This window comes from Alosa alosa, chromosome 19 (genome assembly GCF_017589495.1).
Source record: "Alosa alosa isolate M-15738 ecotype Scorff River chromosome 19, AALO_Geno_1.1, whole genome shotgun sequence".
Lineage (NCBI taxonomy): Eukaryota > Metazoa > Chordata > Actinopteri > Clupeiformes > Clupeidae > Alosa > Alosa alosa.
In genome coordinates, this window is record NC_063207.1 from 22026575 (window position 1) to 22045618 (window position 19044).

At 39.4% G+C, this 19044-nt stretch overlaps 3 protein-coding genes across 4 annotated transcripts in view; 2 read left to right on the top strand and 1 right to left on the bottom strand.

Moving 5' to 3' along the window:
• The window catches only part of LOC125283987 (latent-transforming growth factor beta-binding protein 2-like), a 93648-nt gene extending 90728 nt beyond the window's left edge, over nt 1-2920 (top strand). The window contains exon 38 of the mRNA XM_048227618.1: nt 65-2920. Coding sequence (XP_048083575.1) covers nt 65-240 — 176 coding nt within the window. The 3' untranslated portion in view covers nt 241-2920. The remainder of the gene's footprint in view (nt 1-64) is intronic.
• Nucleotides 2921-4705: 1785 nt separating this feature from the next.
• Nucleotides 4706-11913, bottom strand: pold3 (polymerase (DNA-directed), delta 3, accessory subunit). 2 transcript variants are annotated; one of them, XM_048270719.1, is made up of 12 exons: nt 11762-11913; nt 11214-11269; nt 11022-11124; nt 9673-9712; nt 9340-9472; nt 7766-8021; nt 7332-7389; nt 6885-7032; nt 5866-5981; nt 5695-5774; nt 5285-5363; nt 4706-4986 (listed from the first exon to the last, which is right to left on the bottom strand). In XM_048270719.1, exons 1-12 carry the CDS (start codon nt 11816-11818, stop codon nt 4793-4795), a joined length of 1320 nt encoding a protein of 439 aa, XP_048126676.1. In that variant the 5' UTR covers nt 11819-11913; the 3' UTR covers nt 4706-4792. The 2 variants fall into 2 exon arrangements, with proteins under 2 accessions (XP_048126676.1, XP_048126677.1); XM_048270720.1 differs by having other exon boundaries at nt 7769-8021; nt 11762-11912.
• Nucleotides 11914-17058: 5145 nt separating this feature from the next.
• Nucleotides 17059-18651, top strand: LOC125283895 (protein FAM181A-like). The gene is given in 2 exon segments (XM_048227430.1): nt 17059-17914; nt 17916-18651. Coding segments are annotated over 2 exon segments (810 nt in total). The 5' UTR covers nt 17059-17406; the 3' UTR covers nt 18218-18651.
• Nucleotides 18652-19044: the final 393 nt, after the last annotated feature.

Here is a 19044-nt window from a genome sequence, read left to right on the forward strand (position 1 = left end):
CAATCTACGTGGTACACTGTCATGTGCTAATGAACTACTGTGCTTGTCTTTTTTGAAACCGTAGACATAAACGAGTGTGAAGATATCAATGACAAGGTGGCACTGTGTAAGAATGGAGAATGCGTCAACAGTGAGGGCTCCTACAAGTGCAACTGCCTGCCAGGGTTCGTCATGTCCACCAACCCTCACGAGTGCATTCCAGAGACCCAGAAGTCACCTCCTGGTGGGGAGGAGAAGTAACGACTCTCCTGAACTCCTTCCTTTCACCCCTCTGTCTCTAAATACTCATGTCTGTTTTTCCAAGGGGCCTGCAATAAGGTCCTACCCATAAAGCCATGACCCATTCCATATACACACATGCTCACTCAGATGTCCTTGGGTAGCCTACCTTGGTTGTGTCAGGTAGATGAAGTACGCTCTAAGATTGCTCCGGCCTCCAGGCTAAGTTTGGTAATAGGAATGGATCTGTCCTCACTCATGTGAATGACATCACACAGGAAGGATTAAGCATTAGAACGACTGGCTCAGCTAGTTTATGTCCATGGTACAACATAATAAGTGTAGTGCCAGGGACACATGTTACCCAAGGAAACTAGAGTGACTGTGCACATATACACACACACACATGCAACCCTCCACCCTCAAAAATGTGCACATTCGTTGGATCTGCGACTATAATGCTCGATAGATAACATATTAGATAAGACACAGGGACTGTTTAAGGGTTATTTCTATCTCAGTTAATGAATATAATAAAATGTTAACGCATTACCATTTCAGATTTGTTACAATCAAGATCTACTGGAGGATCATATTCCATGTGTTATATATCGGATCAGTTCCAATTTTAGTGGTTTTAAATTGGATTTACTTAACAACCCATTAAGTGCACTTTTACGTATATGCAAAGTGCACTCTTCTTGAAGACAAATTCTAAGTTGCTTCAAACAGGAAATGCAGATGTTAAATCTTGAAGCCCTAAAGTTACAGTCCACAATTGTAATCCAGTTCTCTATTTGTCAAATTCAGCAAATTGCTCCTTATGGTCCTCTTGCGATGTGTGCACTTACAGTAAAAGAGTCCATACAGTCAAGGCCCTGAAAATGGACAAAGTGGCAGAATAGTGGCCTTTCCCGAAACAATTTCAGCTTCAGCATTTGATTCTGGAGCACAGGAGAGGTGTCATTTGATTGGCTGTTGTGTCAATGACTATTTTCATTAAGAGATTCAAACTGGACTGATATTTCGCACATGGGTTATGTTTGAAAGTAATGAAACGGGCAAATCTTAAATGGTCAAGCAGAAAGTGTGCAGATGAAACTGAGCTGGAATGACCCTAAAAGGTAAACGGTCCTATGACAAGTTACAAACCATACTCACCAAGCAGTGAAGCAGTCCTTTTGTATTTGGTGTTTTGTGTTATGTGTATTCTATTTATCTTCAGGAGGCTTCAGAGAATGCTGTCCCCCCCGAGAGTGTGTTATGTATTAAACAGCACTCACCTTCAGGCACAAATAAATTAAATTGGACTTTTGAATAGCCTAGGTTTTATGGTTTAATGGTTTTTGGTTTCCACCTTTGGTTTGTTAGTTTGTTTGTTTGTTTTTCAAAATCACCCATAACACATTCCTTACCATGCAACTCTGAACCTTGGTTGAGGCTTTTTTGTTAACTTGTACAGATAAAGGTCAGTGTATTAATTGTTTATTATTATTATTATTATTATTATTATCCAATTATAACTATAGAAAATGTTTTTTACATAAAATAAGGAAAGACAACAGAACAAAACCCGTTGCCTCTGATCTTTGTAGATTTATTATATGTACAAATGATTTTTTATATCTTTTATACCTGAGAAAAGTGGTTTACACTGTACAAGAGAAATTGTTTGTAACCTGCCCTGTGGAGCAGAAATATAATTTTAACCAATGGCAGCACCTTCGTGATGCCCTCAAATTACCTACACAAAAAGTGCCCAAAGTGCCCATCGGTAAGCGCTTGAGAATACTCATATACAGTGTATCTGTACCTCGAAATATGTGATTATTTTGGATAATTGTAGGCCTATGTCTATTATTAGTGACTAGAATCTAGAATTATATGTCTGTTATCGACTTTGGCCCATTTATAGCCCACAAGATGTCCCTACTGTGTAAACCAACTTCCACCGAAATGTCAATGCTATTGCCACTTGCTGGCTATCTGCTGTCAACAGACAGATGCAAATGCAGCGCTTTAGGTCATATTACCGAAGTTTAGGTCAGTTTGCCGAAGTTTAGGTCAGCTACGGTTAATCCTTTAACAGATTTATCCTCAAAAACATCAATGGGTTTCAAGGTTTCATTTGAAGCCTTTTGAAACAAATTGCTTACCCTGATTGTGAAAATACCCCCAATTTAAAGTGATGTAAACACTCTAGTACTTATGTCATGTTTGCAAACAATTCCATTTGGTATATTTACCCTGTTCACAGAAAATCTGATGAAAATTGATTATTCATTTTAGAATTATGTGTATTCAGTTTTAACCTTCCTAACCATTTCTCAATTGATGAGGGCTGAGCTGAATTTACATCCTCACAAAAACCTGAATATCAATAATATAATTGATATTGGGAACATTTCATATGGTCATGGAAAATATGATGATGACTACACTCCAAAGTATCAAGATGAAGTGATATTATTGGATACCTTGTATTTACTGAAGCATGTAAGCTACCTGGGCAGTATCAGGCGGTCACTGTTGTCTCTACACCCTATGTTCAGGGTACAAATGATTTTATCTACACATTTCAATGTTTATTGTAATGGTTAAACAGAATATAAACTGGTCTTCATTTGTCATGTTTATTTCATTCATTTCTGACTGTAGGCAACTCTGGTCAAAAAAATAAAGTCTGAAAATACTCCACCCACGTACAGTCTCTGGATTCAAATCTGTTCAAACATTTTACCTTTTTGAATGATTGAAGCTAAGCAGGTGTGGGTTTGGTTAGTGCTTGGATTGGAGACCTGAAAACTAAGTTGACATTAAATCAATGTCCTTATTCCATAGGCTCACTGAGGATTTGAGATCATGTGTGAAAATAAAAAAAAAGGCAGGAAGGGAACCAGTTGAAAACATCCTAACTCAAGGTTGATCACCACACCTGGAAAAATGCCTTTGTGGGTGAATTGGAAGTTTATTTAAATTTGGTGAAGTTAATTGGACAAACACACAGAAATCTGAAAAGGCTCCAATGCAAGTTATCCTACGCTGGACCAATCGTAAGGTCATGAGCCAGTGTGCATTGAGTCTATGCTGTAGTCCCACAGTTACACTAACGAACCAGTATATCATCAGTGTATATTAAGTTAATGTTGATGCTCATAGCGAAGCAGCGGTAGTTCATTGTGGCTGTGCAACAACTAGGTTGAATAATCCCCATGATTGGTGAATGCCTTAATCGAACCATCTGTAATGTAATGCATCTGTTTTTGTTTGTTTTTGTTTTTTTTCGTTTGAAATTTTTGGGGATCCATGCCAAGGACAGTGGTGCTGGTGCATCAATACATTCGCCCCTTATCATTTATCTGGCAAACCTGCATATTTGACTAAGACATGCGATATTTTCCACAAGCACTTATTTCTGAACCTTTATTATGTAAAATAATCCAGATATCTGACACAAGACATATAACATGGTAAGTCTTAACAATGTATAAATAATAATAAAAAAAAAAAAACACTTGTGTCTTTAAGGGCTTCGTTTCTGCCAGGATGATGTAATATTCTAGAACTCAGAACTGTAATGCTCCTTTACTGCTTGGCCCCCGGGATTAGAGAATTTACAGTATTTGACCATGACACAGGGACTAAACTTCATGAGCAGTACATTTTATTAAACATACAGTATAATGCATTCATACATGAAACATTGATGGTAATGTGACATTTGATGTCAAATATAATTTTTTAAGAGCTCAATAAGGCAGTAAGGCATAATTTCTACAGGTGCAATATCCTGCACACACAAAAAACGATAGTTTTGCCTTCCTTTGTGTATATTGTACATTTAAATATATGGCAATTATCAATGTATTCAAGACTATCAGGATTATTTCAAAGCATATCCATGACCGAAAAAGGGGGGGGGGGGGGGGCAATCCTACAATAAGGACCACCTACTCGCCATTCAAATCATCAAAACCAATTTTAGGCAACAATTTTTTTAAACCAGTATCAGTAGAGCACTATACACACATGAATGTCAATAACATATTGATAATGCATCATATAATCTGACAAAAGTCTATAACTGCTCATGAATGGACAAGATGGCACCCTATATTAAACTATGTGATGTAGTGGAAGCCCTACCTAAGTCACATATGGCATTATAGAAAGTATTCAGCGATTTAACAGCATCTCACATTAAGGCTAAGGTGAAAGTGAAAGACTTATTATGCATTCTGATATATTAAACTGAAAGGCCATATGCTAAAACCCTGTAATAGCACAGTCATTACTGTTGATGCTAAATATATATGCATAACCATAAATAGTTATAAAGGCTTGTCAATCCTTATGCAGCATTATGAAAACTATAATATTATGAATGAATTCAAAATGGATACTGGGTTTAAGTAGTGTAACCACATTGTTTCTGCATGAATGACATAAACTGAACGTTTAATGTATCCACAATATCCAAGCAGAATTTACAGTCTTGACCAAACAACTCTTTATTGCGTGATACAACATACAAGATGCGCAAACAGCTAATGGAGGGACAGGAGTGGAAAATTCATTTCTTTTGGAAAAATCCCGTGATGGAGGCTTGTTTTGAAGATTTATTTGAAGCTGCGGCTGGTTTCTTCGCATTTCTCCTTCCTTCATCTTTCTTCCCAGGGAATGATGGGAAGACCGCAGCCTTCGGTTTGCTGGTTTCCACCTCTTCATCCTCAGAGTAGGATTCACTTTCTAACACTTTCTCAGTCACTGAAATGTGAGATGTGAGGCCATACATTTATTTAATAAAAAAAATATTTCACATACACACATATTGAAATGATAATTAACACTGATTAACATTATGAAATTATAAAAATACAGTATCGGTAGTATTCACAATTCCTTTTCGGATGGCCATTTATAGACTTGCTTTACTGATCAGCATTAATCTTAATACTGTAAATCTATGTCAGCTACTTCATTTTTACTTCACTTGAGTAGCACATGGATACATGAATACTTTTCACCAAGTCAGCAAAGGAAAATGAAATGGAAAACATTGTACCGATGCAGCCTTCTTCATCAACAAACGTTTTTGGCTTTAAAACTCGTCTCCTCTTCCTTATCTTTCCTCCGGTAGAGACCTGTATAAAATATTAGATATATAGATATATAAATCATTTACACACACACTCACACACACAGACTACCGGTCAAAGGTTTGGGGTCACTTAGAAATTCCCATTCCACCATTCCACTCCACTACAGACAGAATACCAGCTGAGATCAGTTGCATTGATTTTTTAAACAGGGCTACAGTTTCCAGATTACATTATGTGCTTATTTAATTGCAAAAGGGTTCTCGAATGTTGTAGAAAGAAATGGTTCAATATATATATTGAAAACGACCATATGTTTGTAAAAAGGCAAACAAAAAAAATGACATTACATTACAAACAATGTTTAAATTCTTACTTCTGGAGTTGCCATGGGTTGTTTTTCCGTTGTCTTTTCTGGGCTTTCTGTTGTTATCACGGCAGGTTTAGCCGGTAAATCTGTCACGGTTGACAAATTATCAGTTTTAATTAACAACCAATTTTGCTCCATATTAGAAGCCCTTTCATGTATAGGCTTGATTTTTCATACCTTCGTCATCACTGCTATCGAGCTGCGGTTTCTTTATCCTTCGCCTTTTCTTCTTCTGGCTGCCAGTCTCTATCTTCTCATCCTCGCTATCCGTGAGGTCAGGCCTCTTGGTCTTACTAATAACATAGAAAGGGGATTAGGTAAGACGATGGCTGCCAAATATATATATATATACATGTGTATACATATACACATTGGGCTTTTTTGCCTTTCTTTTGACAGGACAGTGGAGAGTGACAGGAAGTGAGTAAGAGAGAGATGGGGTGGAATCAGGAAATGACCCGGGTCAGACTCTAACCCAGGTCCCCATGGGCATGTGGACCCAAATATAGTACAGGCGCTTTAACCAGTTGTGCCACAGCTGATTGAGAACAAAGAACACTTGATAACGAGCATGATGTATTTCATACACAATTTATCAGATGTCTCCTGTGCTAGAATCAGCTCATTGGTCTTATTGTGATAGCCTACTTGTTGCAGATACAGACATAAAATATATCCTCTCATTCTACCTTAAATGTACACTTTTAAAAATGTAGACATTCACTCATAACAAATAAAGACATTTATAAAGTCTATGGTAATAGATAATTCTGCCCAGAACCGAAGTGTTTTTCAGTCATCTGTCTGACTTCCAGTTAATGGTAGGGATAGAATTCCATTAAACATATAGCAATGTAGAACAGCAGCGATGTACAGTATGTGGGTATTAAACCTATAGCAATGTAGGCCAGCAGTGATGTATGTGGGTATTAAACATATAGCAATGTAGACCAGCAGTGATGTGTATGTGGGTATTACGGCGGTTCAAAGCATATTTTTACATTTCGGTTCCAATTTAAGGGTTTAAGTGTACAGATACAAAAATCCATTGTTAAACACACCATTTACTTCACATCAGATTATTAGAATTGATTCATTTAGATTTCCTTCACACCTACATCTAGCTTGCAGTGTAAACTGCTAGTAGTTCAGCAAGCACACTGGAGTAATTAGTTCTGTAAGAACACCAGACTCACCTCCTAGTATCCTTGTTTTCCCTCTTAGCTTTAAAATCTCCAAGTCCCTTCTCTTTCTCATCATCCAATTTGGATGGCAGCTCTGGATCTTTTTTCTCCACTGGAGACGACTGCTCAGCTTCTGTCTTGATGCATTTGTCCTGTTTTTCTATTCAACAAAAAATGTTTAAATTGAAAAACTTAAATAAGCAGATCATTTTAGTGAAATCAGCATCATACCAGGGTCTGTGGAATGGCTTAGGCCCACATCATCACATCTAGTGTGCAGACACTACATGCTTTACTTATTTTGTCTCACATATAATTCTGTCCTACACTTTTTGACTTTTACACATACACACAAAAACTCACACACATATACACACACAGGCAGCACATGAATGGGCGCTCGCTCGCTCACTCACACACACACACACACACACACACACACGTAGAGAATTTATTTACTTGTTGATTTCGTGAAAAACTTCGCCATGCCTGCAGGTTTAACTTCCACGGCCTCAACCTGTATCAGTAAACAAACATGATTGCTACATACAGTAAATTCCCATTACATACAAAAATAATACATGCCCATTACAAACACTACAGTTCAAAAGTTTGAGGTCACTAAGAAGTTTTCTTTTTTCCAAACAAAAGCAAATTAATGATTCTTCGAAGAAAGCAAAGTTTATAGGGCACAATTATTATTTCCATTCTAAATCATTATTTCAAACCTTGCCATTCTCTTCTATCTAAACTTGTCATTATATTGTCATTATTTCTAACCATGTCTAGCCTTCCTATTCATTTTCCTATTCAGAAAAAGGGAAGGAAATGTCTAAGTGACCCAAAGCTTTTGAATGCCAACATATTATATTCAAATATTCAGTATAAACAACTACCGAAGGTGCATCTTCTTTCTTTTCCACTTTCACTTCTATGTTGGACCCCTGACTCTTCACAGTACTTTTTTTATTTGCAAACATCCCCATAATGCTTTTACTCGTTTTAACATTAGTTTTGGCAACTGGAGCTTGAGCAGTTAATCCAGCATTTGTGACTTTTTCTGGGGATGAGGTTCGTTGTATTTCTTGAATTAACTCCAATTCTGCAGTGGTCATGGGAACGGCAGCAGCACAATGGATTGCACTGTACCTACAAAATAAAATAGAAATAGAAATAAGTGACATCAGTGGTTTCATATCACCTGGATAACAGGTTTCTCAGAGCCAATTCATATTCTAACTTTAAAGGGGAAATCCGGTGTTAAATGGGTTTTAGATATGTTAAGTATGACCATAAGCTAGAGTCATGGACGAGGGGTGACCCTTTAAGTGTCTTGACTGTGCTTTATGACGATTCTCATTTGCAAGATATGCCACAGGCATTGTGGATGACACTGACACCAGATGACACTGGATGGTGGATGACACTGCTTTCAAGCAGCAGCAGTAATACAAAGAAAAGTGTTTCTTCTCTCATTGCACACTATTAAAGGTGCTGTACGTACGACATACATTGTGTTGCTATGATGCTATCAGAGATTGAAGAAACATGTTATTTTCAAATACTGGCTTCACTGACAACAATGGTGCAGACAGGATATTCACAATTCAAACCTCTATTTTCGCCTGCAAATACTGTTTATGTTTTGAGTTTGTGTTATGGCCTGCCTCCATCAATTTACCAATCACACCACTAGTAGCATTTTGACCTTTGGATTGCCAGATTAGCCTACTTAACACTTTCAAATGTTTTCATATTGGACTGCAATGCCCGTTTTAAACGCTAGTGGTCTTTCTTACACTTTCTTACACCCTTAACCACATATTAAATAGAAAAAATGTAATTGGCAATAAAATCATTCCATGCAAAAAGAAACGTATTTCATGCAAAACCTTACATGCAAAATACTTATAACGCTTGTGGAAACAGCCAACCAGTGCTGAACATGTATGGGAACTACTTTAGGACTGTTGGAAAACCAACCAAAGAAGAATCCGTCAGAAAAAACAGGTGTTTCAAAACTGGCTGATAGTCTTGTTCTTTAGCTAAACTTCAGTTTGACTACATGTAACGGATGCCAGCTAGCTTAGCTGTGCTTGTGGAACGTTGGTAAACCTCACTCCCCAACGCCTCAAGAGTGCTGCTGGCATGCGAGCCAGTAGCCTGGGCTACTGGCTCAATTGTTAGCGCGCTCGCCTCCCGATCCGAGGTGCTGCTGTTTCGCGGGTTCGAGTCCGGGCGTGTGCAGGGCTGAATCGCGCAGGTTCAACATAACGCAGGTTACATACAGGTAAAATATTTTTAAGAATTTAGAATCACAATGCCTTATCTTCTCAATTTAAAACATGGCCAAGGCGACATGAAATGAGCATTACTGTACAACGATTTACGCCAAAAGACAAAATACTTGAATAAAAAGGTACTACTGAAAAATCAACCTTGTTTTAGAATTACAGTTTGCACCTACTTGTTGCAGTTTTTCAGATTATCTCTCACGGCATCATAGTCTGTACTGTAAAGAGTACTGCTGTCTTTTATCTCAGCTTTCTGAATGCTGTACACATGTATGCTGATTGCTGGCTCCATCCTGGACTTCATATCTGTAGTTGTAGAAACACTGAATTTAATTCACACCAAGTCATCTTGGTCTTGCATGCAATGCGTGTGACATACTGTACTTATGGTATCTCACTGCAAACAGCAGCAACACTGCAAATATCGTATTTGTAAGGGAATGTTTATTAAGAGACTTCTGTGACTAAAAAGGAAATGTTAAGACATTTTAAAACAATGGTCTTACCTTCAAGTTTGTCTTCACGCACCACAGACACCTTGTGGCACTAGAACAAGACCAAAACACAATATCAACTATTACAAAACGAGTCTAACACTTCCGTTTTCACAATGGGGAATCGAATCAGAGGGCTGCCAAAGCAAGGCAAGGTCACTTCAAGAGTGATGTGTGTCTGTGTGTGTGTGTGTGCGGTGGGGGCTAGTTCATAAACACATTCAGATTACAGTAGGTTCCCAAGAATATTTTGCTGATCAGAGATTATCTGGCAATGCGTACTGAAACAAGGAGTGCAAATGCGAGTTTAGGAGTTCAGGAGCCACACATTTCCCCTGAGGAAGAGAAGCTGACCAAAGCAGTGCAGTACTCAGGCTATATTGTTAGAAATCATGTCATGTTTTGCCGTTCTGTCTTCTGATAAGGGCTCTTTGCAGTTGTCAGATAGATGTCTTGTAAATTAAGAGTTGTTAAAGGCCCCTAAAGAGTTTTTTTTTTACCTTAAAATAATGTTTGCAAAATCATGTCGATGGCACATAAACTCTTAATAGGGCGAACGGCACTTCTGCCACACTCTAAGCAAGTCTAATTGCTTGTAAAACAGCCATAGGAAGTTTGGTGTTTGGTAGGAACAGACACACACATGCAGGCAAGCAGACACAGATCCCAGAGATCTCTTTCTACAGACTGCTGTCAGTGCATTCCCTCTATATTGTATCAGAGTTATGTTCATACTTTGTTGCAAAAGACGCATATAATTTGTTTATTATTGTGCTTCTCAACTGAGGAGGCCCCTGAAAGCAAATCTTAGTGCTGTTTTAAAGGGACACCGGGCAAGCGTCTGTACGTGTCGATACATGTGCGAGCCCTAGCTCAGTCTGAAGCTCTTTTCCTTTACTTTGCATCTTCCGTCAGGGGTTTTCGCTGCTTCTTCGCCGGCTCTGCCATTATACACACGTTTGCAACAATTGCTAGCGTTTTGTTAGCCTGCAGGATGTAAACTGAAGGTCGGCGGGTCGGGTACACCGAACTTGCAAGAGGGATATTCCTCCTACAGGCAGTAGGGGCGGGCGAGAGTCTTCATTCGCCCTTTAATGAGTCATTTAACCAAATACCGACTTACGGAGATGATTAATTAACACAAAAATGTTGCCTGGTGTCCTTTTAAAGCATGTTGTTGACTGGCAGTCCATCAAAAAACCAAGTGTATTCACTTCCTAAAGTGATTTTATTATTTTAGAAATGAATGTGTCAAGGAATGTTCAATGTGTCAAGTCAGTCTTGAATCCCTTTGTCTCATGGAGTGAAGACCATGTTAATATTGTGTCGGTTGTGTAGGTAAGTAAGAAGTGCAGACTCACCAAGCTACCGTTCTGAACACACTTTCCAGAGACAAGGTAGGTGGCATGAAGCTGAGTGTTTGACCCATCCTTTCGACACCGGTCCAAGTAATGGTAAAGCATCCTGTCACATAACACATTGACATTGATGACAAACTATATTTTTCTGTATTTCTTTGAAATCCACTAAACGCAGTAAGTAACCTTACTTACTGTTTGGCAATGTTGACATGGACACCCAGGGCAAGACTTAGCCATTTATATGTCACCTGTTCAAAAGCCAATGCACAGGTTAGTATAAAAATTCATAAGAGCTAACAATAAGACCAAGCCACATGTCTCCCCTACACCCCTACCATCAAAGAATCTGCAGCATATGTTTTAAAACGTTGCTGGCAGTTTATGTAGACAATTGTGTACGTTTCAGTTGTGACAGACCATTTTACATCTTTATTCTCTAGAAGGATGTAGTTAGGTTAGTTGCACATCACAGAAGTTATTTTGGTTACTTTTTTTGATGTGACGATTTTGTCAAAACTAGTTATGGCTATCTAACGTTACAGAAGATCCTTATTGGGCCACTTGCTCAATAATAGTTTGGCTAACAACAACAGCAAACAAAACAGCAAGGATAACCAACTGCCAACCTAGTAAGTTATGTCATCGCTGCCTAGAGATTGACAGATAGCCTACCTAGGTAAATATAGTTCATGGCGCTTTCCTTTAAATGCTCAACAATGATTGAAAATGCATGAACTTACTATTTTATTATGATCATTTATGTATTCATCAATGTTGTCTAAATATAGTTCGTCCATTATTCCTGGTGTGGTTGGCTGAAAACTGACTGGGGGATCTTTAAGCGCGCGGGAAAATCATCGCGGAAAAGTACATTTGTAAACTTCCTGTCAGGTGTTCTCCTTCTCCGCTGGTTAGTTACAATGCACTACAGTAAATAGACCCATACTGCCACCTACCGCGTTGTTCACGTAGTTCACGAGGACTTCTGCCACGCTTGATTAGAGAAAGACATTGGGGTCCAAAAGTCTGATACCACTGTTGTTGTTGCCTCTCATTTGCTTTATGATAAGTGGCTGACATGACTGCAGACCCAAACGTGCTGAATCCTCAAATTAGATTATTTGATTTATTTACATGAAAATATCACAGATTTTTGAGGTGACCCAAGTGTATATTCGTCATAAACACAGAAAGCCATATTGAATTACTTGAATGTATTTATTTATTAAATGTGATGCTTGAATGCATTGAAGCACATAATGAACATTGAAGCACAGAATGTTTCCACTTTGCAATTCATTATGGTTGCATATCCAGAGCCGGACAGTAACGGAGTACATTTACTTGAGTACAGTACTTGAGTACAATTTTAAAGGATCTGTACTTTACTCGAGTATCATTTTTGGGGAGTACTCATGACTTTACTCAAGTACATTTGAGAGGCAAATATTGTACTCTTTACTCCACTACATTTCTATCCATAACCGTGAGTACCCGTTACTACTTCTAAAAAAAAAGGTAAAAAGAAAAATCTCGGAAACACTCCATTTGTTGTTTCCCTCTCAAACGTGATTGGATTGTGCAGGCGTGACTGATTGGGACAGCCTATCAGCAATCACCTTTAGCTTTCCGCCAAAGTCAACTCCATGGTCAGATTTAGATAAGAGACGAAACCATGGACGAAACAATGGATGAAGACGCAGCAGGTCCATCCCGGGAATGTGCCAACCTGTGCCCCCACCTCGCCAGACTATTTCAATTTTCTGAACAAGTTAATGATAGTTTTTGCTTCAAGTGTTTGAATTACAAAATAGTATTTTGTATTTGAAATATGTATTTAAAATACATGTATTAGAAATACTGCCCATCCCTGGCAACATGGTAAAAAGATGAAAATTACTTGATTTTACTTCCAATTCCTTTTACATTCTCCAAGGTATTAACATGATCATTTTTCATAACTCCATGTAGGACGTTTCTGTACATACATTTAAGCACTGTGGCAGTAGCAATGCAATATTTAGAAAATGTAGGCTACTCTTGTACTCTTGATACTCAAGTACTTTTAAAAACAAGTACTTCAGTACTTTTACTTAAGTAGACATCTGACTGTTGTACTTTTACTTGTACTTGAGTAAAATTTGTACTCTGTCCGCCTCTGCATATATCATATATCAACTGAAAATATAGGTGCTTGACATTGTTACAAATGATTATAATTCAGCAGGTAATATTCTGCTCATTCATCACTACATCATTAATCAGCAGGTGATATTTGGCTCTTTTCATTCATCGTTCTATCATTTTTCAGCAGATAGGCCTAATATTCGGCTAACCTTTCCACGTTAACAAATTCAATCTTCTACAATTCATTCTCTAGGGAAGATAAATTAAAGTGTTTTGCTGTGAAGAATGACCAAAAAAAAACATGTCATAAGTTATTGCCATATTTTTGGGCTGAAGTAGCTTGCATAGCATTGGCCATCGAGTAGAAATGACTATGGCTCCAGGTGTGATACCAGAATGATTCAGATGGCTTGAGTGATAATCACGGCTCAGCCAATTGCTTGCAAGTGGGGTAATGCCAAATGGAGTGAGAGTGTGACACCCCTCACCTTCTTGCATTTATCCATTCATGCTTTCAGCTCATTGACTGGTCTCAGTGCAATAAAGACATTGGCATTATTGAGATTACTCGGGTATGCAGAGCATAGAAAGATAGAGAACATGCCGAGGAAACTGTTTACAACAGCATCACTGGAAAACATACAAATTCTAGATCAGCAACAGAATCACTGGGAAATATACAAATACTAGTACTATACTAATACTACTATAATCAGCAACACTGAAATTCTGAGGGGGCAAATGAAAAGCCAACGTGTACTAAAAATGTATAATGGGCTCCTGAATCAAAGGAGCAACTCAGGGTGCAGGGTGAAGACATATCAACTTCATTTTAGTGATCATACTCTGGTATTAGTGCCCAATAAACATTACTGATCATTAGGCCTATACAGTATGTTGACCTTTATTCTGATTGAATAGGTAATTTATTTATCAGAACAAACTGTACACATACACATCTGGTTGATCCTGGTGGAGGGACTGAATGTGATTTGCCTATTCAGCTCTGGTACTTCCCTATGGCTCTAGCGACTCATGGTCTAGTCTCGCAGGACTCTGGCATGTAGTGTCAGTTACCATCTCCCTCCATGCTTTCAAGAAGAAGTGTCTCAATGCAACGATCGGCAGCCTTCCACTTTTTTCCCTCTCTATAAGCAGATGGAGCTCAATTAGCATTTCACTAGTCCCTTTTCGTCTTTCAATTGCTACCTTCCCTGCAGAGCCCATGCTTTTTGTGTGGATTGCCCCGTTTCTGGCCCTTGTAAGCGTTGGCAGGGTGACAGTATTCGAGTGTGCAAACTTGTGCTATTGTCCCAAGTCCAGGAGGAGCCATGGCGACCTCACTAATGTGACACAGGAAAATGTTTGCTGATGGCAATTCTATGGGCTTTGTCCGACTCTTTCTCCTTCATGACGACTCGATTTAAGTCTCTAAATGTTAAACTACAAATGCAGGAGTGCTATCCAGCTCCCTCTCTTTTGTCTTGTGAGGTTTGAATGAGTAATTCAGCCTTTGTGTTTCTCAATTGAGGGGGCAAACAGAAAGACAAGATTCTTGAGCGCTCAAGTCCCCTTTCCATGGATATATGTGCATCTCAGTAGTCTCCCTACCCCCTACCTTTTCTGACATCATTCTTAAGACAAGGGGACACCCTAAGATCAGAACAGAATCTGATACAAACAGACCAATGGTGGGGTCTGCCTTAATACACATTTATACACATAATAACTTCTCCCTTAAAAACACATCACCATCACATGAATTGCGCTTTTTACATAGTGCCACTGACAATGACAAACATTGTATCAAAGTTGCTTTATAGAGCCCTCAGCTAATCTCTAGAACAAACCCAAAGGTGACAAGATTTTTTTTTTTACTTTGAACAGGATAAAACCACAATCAACCTTTGTCTGTCTGTTTGCCTATAGCCACTTGGTCATGTCATTTGTTGGCATAAGATATCATATCTCACTGCAATTTATATCGCTAGACACAGATAAAACAGAAGTACTTTCTAAAAGTAACTGTCTCACCTGGATTAAGCTGGCGGCACTGTGTGGATCGTTCTTTGATTTCTCCAGTGCCGTTTACACAATCAGGCTACTGCAAGATGCAGGAAGACATCTTCATATTCACAGCCTCCTGAATAACTGACTACCCGACAAACAGACATATACATACAGTATGACGGAACGTACATCTGGGCAGGTTTAGCAGCACAGGAACACCAAAAGAGACCATACACTCACCTTGAAGGAACACAGTTCAAAGTCATTCTGATGCTATAGACTGACTTATAACACGGAGACTGACATTGTAGTGCTCACACAGAACGCTTGATATTGCACTCTGTAATGTTATGACCCTTTTAGTCAGTTTATGGCTAAACTAACTGGGTGCTGTTTTAACGCTAAATGGCATTGAATATTGACGCCATGGGGGATAGATATCAGTTTTTCCATTGTGTTCCTTTAATTTCCTTTTTATGCTTCACTCAGAGGGGCGTGCGAGCGGTGGAGAGAGAGAGTACAGGGAACTGGTTTGATCGCTTTGTGGCGTGGTGTGGGAACATCCACCTCCACATTAATGTGACCGCGACAAAGGAGATAGTTGTGAACTTTAGGATGACCAGGATTAATTATGGCCGCCGCTGTAACAGTGCAGTAATGTAGGTTTTGTCACACACGCACAAACACACACATACACACACACTCACATACACACACACAAACAGACATACACACACACACACAGGTGCACACAGAGAACCTTGAGAACATCCTCTGTTTATTTGTTGTATAACAAATAAGTTTTGGTTAAATCTGTCTTGCAATTTCAGCATGAAAAAATGGTTATTCATGTAATTGCCTACACACCACCCAGCTGGAGGTATATGTTTAGCTATGTAGCAAAATGGTAGTTTGAACACCATTGCCAACTTGAGAGAAGACATGGAGGTGGTGGAGGGCCATACCTGTGTTTTCACCTTGGGGCAGAACACAGGGTACAGTCTAGTGCAGTGCTTTTTCAGACCAAGGACTTAACCAATAAAAAATAAAAAAAGTCACGCACCACCTAACTAAAAAATAAAAGAGTAGACCTACTTCAACATACACAATAGGCCAACTGAACCACCTTTATTGTCTTTGCTTAAACTGCCACATACTGCAGTGTTTGCAGAACTGTTTGGATTCACATACAAGTTGGTTCAATATTGCAAACAACTCATCTATATTATATTCTACCACGCCTGCTCGCGGACCACTTGGGATAGCTTGTGGACCACCAGTGGTCCCCGGAGAAACACTGGTCTAGTGAATACATGGCTGTCAGAAGCTCTAATCTTTTACCAATTGGTGCACCAATGGGCTAGTTGCTTTACCCAGATTAAGTTTAACAGTCACAAGGATACAAGGATACAAGGAAGTTTATTGTGACATGCATATAGTTACTGGAAGTAAGAAATGCAGTGAAATTATGTCTGGTGTCAGCCTATTTGTGCATTTATGGGGGGGGGGTAAAAAGTGCCGTAGAAGAGGGGTTTAGTAGATTAAATTAAGTCATTTTATGTGTGAGAATTACTGGGCCACCAATCAACGTCAAGCTTTGCCACAGTTTTCAGATCATCTGGCTTAAGCGCATATACACACATGCAAAGTGTAACTGGATTAAAATAAATGTGCATTTCTTCAACGAATAAAAAATTGCAAGTGAATCAAGTCCATCACAATTAGCCCACCAAAAAATCCTCAGGTAGGTTAAAATAAAGGCCCTGCTTGGGGTCTGGGGCAGGCACAAAAAAGCACAGAGTCTCTCTAAAGGAATTCTGCATCAATTAGCCGTTCATCTAGGACAATCTCCATGACAACAATTTGCTGTGACAAAGAATTGGGTTTCAGGGAGCTTGGTTGCTCATTGGGGTGAATAGTGAAGAAAGTGAGGTCGCTGATTGGCCCAAAGAAAGCAGCACAACTACATGGAGTTACTCATTCAGCTTGTTCAAGTGCTTAAACTGTTTCTCTGAGAGAGTAACGGGCCAGACAACTCCAACTTCAATAGATGGGGTCATCATGAGAAATCGTTGGAAACGTATCTCTGTCTTTACAAATGAATGCATGCTATTTTTTGGACCTTGCACAGAGAAGTGCAGTTTTCACCTTTCCAGTAGGGCCAGCCTAAGTTAAATGTGCAGCCTATGCTTTTTCAAAGATCTGCGCTAAAATGGATTGAAGCTACGTGAGCACGCACGGCTTTACGATGGCAAATGCAGACAGCGAGGTCAGGACACTGCTGAACTTTGTTAATTTGGCATCAAGCGACATCAAAGCAGCGCTTGACAAATCGGCTCCCTGCAGGCGCTCAGTGGACCATAGGAAATACTTGCAGAAACAGCTGAAACGCTTTTCAAAGAGATACAGGTTACCTCGTTGTCGTTCGCACAGAACAGAACTTGGGACAACTAATGTATCTGAAGACAACCCTGTTAAGTATTCCCTTGACGGCATCCGTCAGTGGAATCTCAGGGGAAAGAATGAATCAGTGGCATCGGAGCTGCACGAGAACTCTTATCACAAGACTGAAGATCAGAACCAGGTGCCTATGCGGAATCGCCAACTTCCAGCTTCTTTCTGGAAAGAACCCACATCTCCCTCACAAAGTTTGACAGCTCTGGTCAAAGGTAGGCCTACCAGTAAAGAAACGGATGGTCCAAGGGTTGTGATACCTTTGGTGCCGGACGGTGGGGGAAAAAATGAACAATAACGACGTCAATTCTTTGCCCACTTATTGTGATTCTGTGGACAGCGCACCGCTCAAGATGGACTTAACGTACAGGAATGTAGATTTATGTGGGTGCTATTCTTTTCAATATCACAGACACGTCTTACAAAGACACTTGACTGCTCCACGCTCTGCATGTTTTGACGTTGCCCCCCCTGCAGGAACGGCCGTTGATGTTGACAGACATAACTTACCAAACCGACTGGAGTACCATGCAACCCATGTCGTTGTGAAGCCAATTCCGACCAAACCGGCGCTCTCGATGTTCAGTATGTTTGGATTTATTTAAGAGAAGTGGTAGGCTGTAGGCTACAAGAAATTGTGAAATCTTGTTTTTCTCTAGGAGTGCTAGGTTGTTTGTCTTTCATTACCTGTATTAGATAGTGGTAGGCTACAGGACCAGCCTCTGTCATGAAGCAACCCTATAGGGTTTAAGCTTTACCGATATATTAGTTCTTAACAGCTCTATAATTGCGCACTGTTCCTTCACGGTAGCAAGGCTACTGGACTGATACATGCCAAAGGAAAATAAGTTCTCTTTGATAAATCCAGGTATAGGTAACAATGTTACTTCTTGGTACTGATGATTTTTAGAAAGGTATACTAAGGTTAAGATTACAATTATGAAAACGGCGCAGATTTGAGTAGAATTGAATGTGTTCTAACTCTGTTTAACACTGTTTTAACTGTTGTTGTGTTTATATAAAAACAAACATATTTCAAGCATGCACATTTTCAACCTTATTTTAAACCATGGAAACAAAAACATAAACCAGGCCTGACACTGGTTCACTGGATGCAGAGTGTAAACCTAGAATTTTTTAAAACAGTTGGGGGTAGCCGTGGCCCACTGGTTAGCACTCTGGACTTGCTGGTTCGCCCCGCTGAAGTGCCCTTGAGCAAGGCGCCTATCCCCTCACTGACCCCCGAGTGCCGCCGTTGTAGCAGGCAGCTCACTGCGCCGGGATTAGTGTGTGCTTCACCTCACTGTGTTCACTGTGTGCTGTTTGTGTTTGGGTTAAATGCAAAAGTCTCTGCAGAGACCAAATTTCCCTCACGGGATCAAAAAAAGTATATATACTTAAAAAGTTAGAACAATGTCCAGCAGCTGCATGC